Genomic DNA, 4,783 nt, shown 5'->3' with positions numbered 1-4,783 from the left:
AGTCTGGGCGGGGCAGGAAGGGGGGGTACCTGAGAAAACTGGGGATCACTCTCCCCATCACCACCCCTCCCCTGACCCCCCCCACGCTCCCCCCCATCCCATCACCTGACACTCGGTTGTTGTCCCGCTCCAGGCGCCGGCACTCCTGCAGGTCCGTTCTTTTGGACGCCGAACCATGATGAGCCCGGCCGCACGTACCGGACCCGATTCCTCCCACCGGTAGTCTGCCGTCCTTCATCGCCCCGATGGGGGATGCCGGGGTCCGGCATGGCCCTCTCTGGGGAGAGGGTGTTCAGCCCTTGTCGGCCCCTGCTTCGGGGCGTGTCTAGCCCGTGTCGAAGGCCATGTCTGGGCCTGTGTCAGCCTCCATTGGGGTTGCGTAGCTGTTGTTAGCTGTATGGGGGCACCATTATCCTTTTGTGTGGGCTTTGTCTGGGCATTAGACCTGTTGGGGCACGTCTGGTGTGTCAGCCTGTGTTGGGGCGTGCCAGGGGCGTGTTATGTAGCCCATGGTCAGGGCCGTTCGGAGGCATGTCCGGCACTCGCGCTCCCTTCACCTCCGTCGTCGCATGATGGCTGTCCCCCCGTCTCCAACTTGCCGTTGGGCTAGGCAGGATCGTTGTGCGGGGCGCGCAGCGGATGTTACCCCTCGAAGCACTCGAAGGTCAGCGTCTGGCTGATGTTTGCTAGCGCGGGCTGGCGGCGCGGGTGAAGTCCCGTTGTCGAACTCCAGCGGGCCCGGGCAACTGGATCGCTGCCTGGGGACAGGGATGGTTCTGTTTCTGGGTCCCCCAACTGGCCCCCCGACACCTCCCCCACACACCCAGACATTCCCCTCCAGCCTCCCCCGAGCACCCCCACCTCCCCCCGGCACCTGGACACCCCCCGCCACCCTGACACCTCCATGGCCCCCACCTCCCTCCAACGCATACAGACACCCCCCAGCCCCAGACACCCCCCGCCTCCCCTGGTACCGAAAACCCCACCCCGACTCCCAGATACCCCCTGCCTCCCTGGTCCCAAAACACGTCCCCTATGGCCCCCAGACACCCCCCACAGCCCCCAACACCCCACAAGGCCACCCATCTTCCACTGACCCCCAGACACCCCACATGGCCCCAGTACACCCTCCAGAACCCCAGCCACCTCCCCCAACTCTCAGCCTCCTCCCAGCTCCCAGCCCCTCTGCCCCCCAGCCCCCACCTCTGCACTCGGCCTTGGTGACGGGGCGGCCCTGTGGTGCGCGTCAGGGGGGCTCCAGTGGCTGTTTGGAGCGGCACTTTCCGGATGCGTTGGGTCCACGGATCTGGCCCCGCGGCACTGGTCACCAGCAATCTGCCCCTGGCGCTGCAGCCGGCGAGCCCCCACGCATCTGGCGCCGCCTGGGTCACAGCTCGGGTGTCGTGCGTCGCACCTGGGGAACCAGAGCGTCAGGGCGAGGCCAGGGATCCCCCCACATCTCCTCTCCACACCCCCAAATACCCCCCAATCCGGCTGGGTGGGCAACCCATTGGCCATTTGTGCTGGACCCATTCAAAAACCTGCCTGCCGGGCAGGGGACAATGTGTGTAGGGTACCCACCCCAATTACCCACCCCCGCCATTCTGCCCGAGCCCCGTGGTGGGGACTGGCTGGGGTCGAGCCAGGTGCGGCGTTCCCTGACCTGGGGGGGCAGTGGAGCTGTGCGGGTCGGTTGTGGGAGCGGTGGGCACCGTAGTGGGGGAGCTGGGGGCTGTTGGGGCGGTCGGTTGGGGGGCCGGGTCGGAGTGGAGTTCTGTGGGGGGGCAGGGGGCTGAGGGGCCAGGTCGGGGAGAGCTGGGTGGTTTTGTGGGGGCGGGGACCCACCGAGCCAGCGCCAGAGCCAGGCGAGCAGCGGGCTGCGCGGTCCCATTTCCTCCGCGCGTCCGTCCGGCGCTGAGCGAGCGCGGTCTGGGCCGAGCCCGCTGCCCGCGGGCGGGCTGGGCGGTGGAGGGGGCAGTGCTAGTGAGGGGGCGGGAAGGTTGTTAGGGGGAGGGGTTTGACGGGTCTACAGGACCGAGGCGGTGTGGGGAGGAGGGTTTGCGGGGGAGTGGGGGGTTGAGGGGTACGGAACGGGCGGGGGGAGGAGGTGTGGGGAAGCTGGGGTGGGAAGGCGGTACAAGGTATCGAGGGGGGGGGAAGAGGTTGTGGGGGAGCTGGGGTGGGAGGGGGGTTCTCTGCAGGTCCCGCGCTGCTCCTTGCAAAACCTTGCCCTGCCTGGCACCCGGCCGGAACCTCGACGGACTGAGCGGGGGGGCATGAGCCAGGCGTCAGGGCGTGCGGGTCAGGTGGGGCAATGGCTGGGGGGCCGGAGGGGGCCCAGCCAGCCAGGTGACTTTTCGGGAAAATGGGCAGCAAAACACAAGGGGCCCCCCCCCAGCCCTTATTTTCCCCCTCCCTAAAACAAACTTCCGCCTTTCCTGCCCAGCGCCAGCTGCCCGCCGGCCCAGGTGCCAAAACCGCAGACCCGGGGGGGGGCACTCCGCTGCCTTTCCTGCAACTGGCAGCTTCCGCTCCCAGAAAGGAGCGGGGTGAAGAGAACCTCAGGAATCCTGCCCCCCCAGCCCCCCCTGCACTAACCACACAGCCCCACTCCCTCCCTAGAGCCGGCGAAGAAACCCAGGATTCCGGATCCCAGAGCCTCCTCCACTTAAGCCCACAGCCCCGCACTCCCCCCCAGAGCTCGGGGAGAACCCAGCGGTCCTGGCTCCCAGCCCCTCCTGCTCTAACCCACCAGCCCCCACGTCCCCCTCCCAAGCCGGACAGTAGACCCAGGAGTCCTGGTCCACAGCCCCCCCTGCACTAAACCCACCACCCCGCATCCCCTCCCAGAGCTGGCGAGAAGAACCCAGGCGTCCTGGCTCCCAGCCCTCCTAGCTCTAACCACCAGCCCCCACTCCCCTCCCAGAGCCGGGGAGAGAACCCAGGAGTCCTGGCTCCCAGCCCCCCCTGCTCTAACCACCAGCCCCCACTCCCCTCCCAGAGCCGGGGAGAGAACCCAGGAGTCCTGGCTCCCAGCCCCGCCTCCTTTAACCACCAACTCCCAGTCCCCTCCCAGAGCCAGGGAGAGAACCCAGGCGTCCTGGCTCCCAGCGCCCCCTGCTCTGACCCACCAGCCCCCACTCCCCCCCTCAAGAGCCAGGGAGAGAACCCAGGCGTCCTGGCTCCCAGCCCCCCCCAGCTCTAATCCATCAGCCCCCACTCCCCTCCCAGAGCCGGAGAGAGAAACCAGGAGTCCTGGCTCCCAGCCCCGCACTCCAGTCCCATCCCAGACACACAGCACATGGGGGCCGAAGTACAAGGCCTGTATTTGTATACAGGGGTCACGGCCCCCAGCGCCCTCCCCCGTCCGCTCTCTGCCCCCAGCCTGGCCAGGATCCGCCCATTTCCCCCTGTCCTGGGCCTGCCTGGGGAGGGAGTCAGACCCCTGGAGAAGGGAACAAGATCCCTGGGCACTGCTGTGGGGAAGCTCACAGCACTGGGGTGCCTGATCGGGGGCACTGCTGTGGGGAAGCTCGCAGCCCTAGGGTGCTGTCACAGAGTATGGGGGAGACAAGGCCCTGCACCCCCCAATTCCTGCGATTCCCCGTGACTCTCAGTCAGCCAGTAACACAGACGGGTTATTGGCCGACAGGACACAGTCCCAAGCGGAGCTTTCAGGTACAGACAACAGGGCCCCTCAGTCGGGTCCATCTTGGGGGGTGGGGAGCCCAGACCCCAGTGCTGGGCCTCCCCCCATCTCCCCAGGCAGCTCCAAACTGACTCACCCTCCAGCCCCTCCTCTCTGCTCAGCCCCTTTCCCGGGCCAGGAGGCACCTGATCTCTTTGTCCCCAACCCCTTCCGTTGGCACCTTGCCGGGGAGGGGCCCAGCCTTCATCAGTGGCCAGGAGACAGGGTGTGGGTCATTCTCTGTGCAGACACCATCACACCTGCCCTCTAGGGCTACACAACAATCCCACCCCCTTCGCCCACCACCTAGAGACTTACGAACCGCGAAGGGGAAACTGAGGCACCACACAGTGTTCAGAGAAAACACTAAGAATATTCCCCCTTTGTCACAGCTGCATGGCTGGGGGCACTGCTGTGGGGAAGCTCACAGCACTGGGGGGTGCCCAGCTGGGGGTAGTGTGATGAACTGGGAATGTTCTTAATGTTTCCTCTGAATATTGTACTGGTGCCTCAGTTTCCCCTTTGCATTTCTTAACTCTCTAGGTGGTGGGATAAGGGTGTGTGATTGCTGCAGAGCAAAGGGCCAGTGCCCCTAAATGCCGGGCACTCTGTCTCCTGGCAACTGATGGCCGAGGCCCTTCCCCCTGCCAGGGGATGCTAAAGGTGGGGAGAACAAAGAGGTCAGGTGATCTCCTGGCCCGGGAAAGGGGCTGAGCAGAGAGGAGGGGCTGGAGGGGGTTTCAGTCTGGAGCTGCCTGGGGATGAGGAGTGAAGTGCAGATGTGGGGGTCTGGCTCACTGCCCCCCAGAATGGACCCGGCCGAGGGGTCTGGTTCGCTGTAACTACAAGCTCTGTTTTAGACCCTGTTCCTGTCATCAAATAAACCTCTGTGTTACTGGCTGGCTGAGAGTCACGTCTGACTGCCAAGTCGGGGTGCAGGACCCTGTGGCTTCCCCAGGACCCCGCCTGGGTGGGCTCGCTGTGGGAAGCACACGGAGGGGCAGAGGATGCTGAATGCTCCAAGGAGAGACCCAGGAGGTGAAGACGTGTGAGCTTCTTGCCCTGAACAAGTCTGCTCCAAGGGAGAGGAGGCTC

At 65.8% G+C, this 4,783-nt stretch overlaps 2 protein-coding genes across 2 annotated transcripts in view; both read right to left on the bottom strand.

The window, feature by feature from the left end:
* Nucleotides 1-238, bottom strand: part of LOC142047600 (complement factor B-like) — a 1,654-nt gene extending 1,416 nt beyond the window's left edge. The window contains exon 1 of the mRNA XM_075071464.1: nucleotides 106-238. Within this exon, the coding sequence (XP_074927565.1) occupies nucleotides 106-238 (133 nt within the window). The remainder of the gene's footprint in view (nucleotides 1-105) is intronic.
* Nucleotides 1-4,783, bottom strand: part of LOC116829917 (complement C2-like) — a 23,210-nt gene that overhangs the window by 2,811 nt on the left and 15,616 nt on the right. The window lies entirely within an intron of this gene.

The sequence above is a fragment of the Chelonoidis abingdonii genome, chromosome 12, assembly GCF_003597395.2.
Source record: "Chelonoidis abingdonii isolate Lonesome George chromosome 12, CheloAbing_2.0, whole genome shotgun sequence".
Taxonomy (NCBI): domain Eukaryota; kingdom Metazoa; phylum Chordata; order Testudines; family Testudinidae; genus Chelonoidis; species Chelonoidis abingdonii.
The sequence above is the reverse complement of the archived record's forward strand: the minus strand, read 5'-3'. Positions and strand labels throughout refer to the sequence as shown.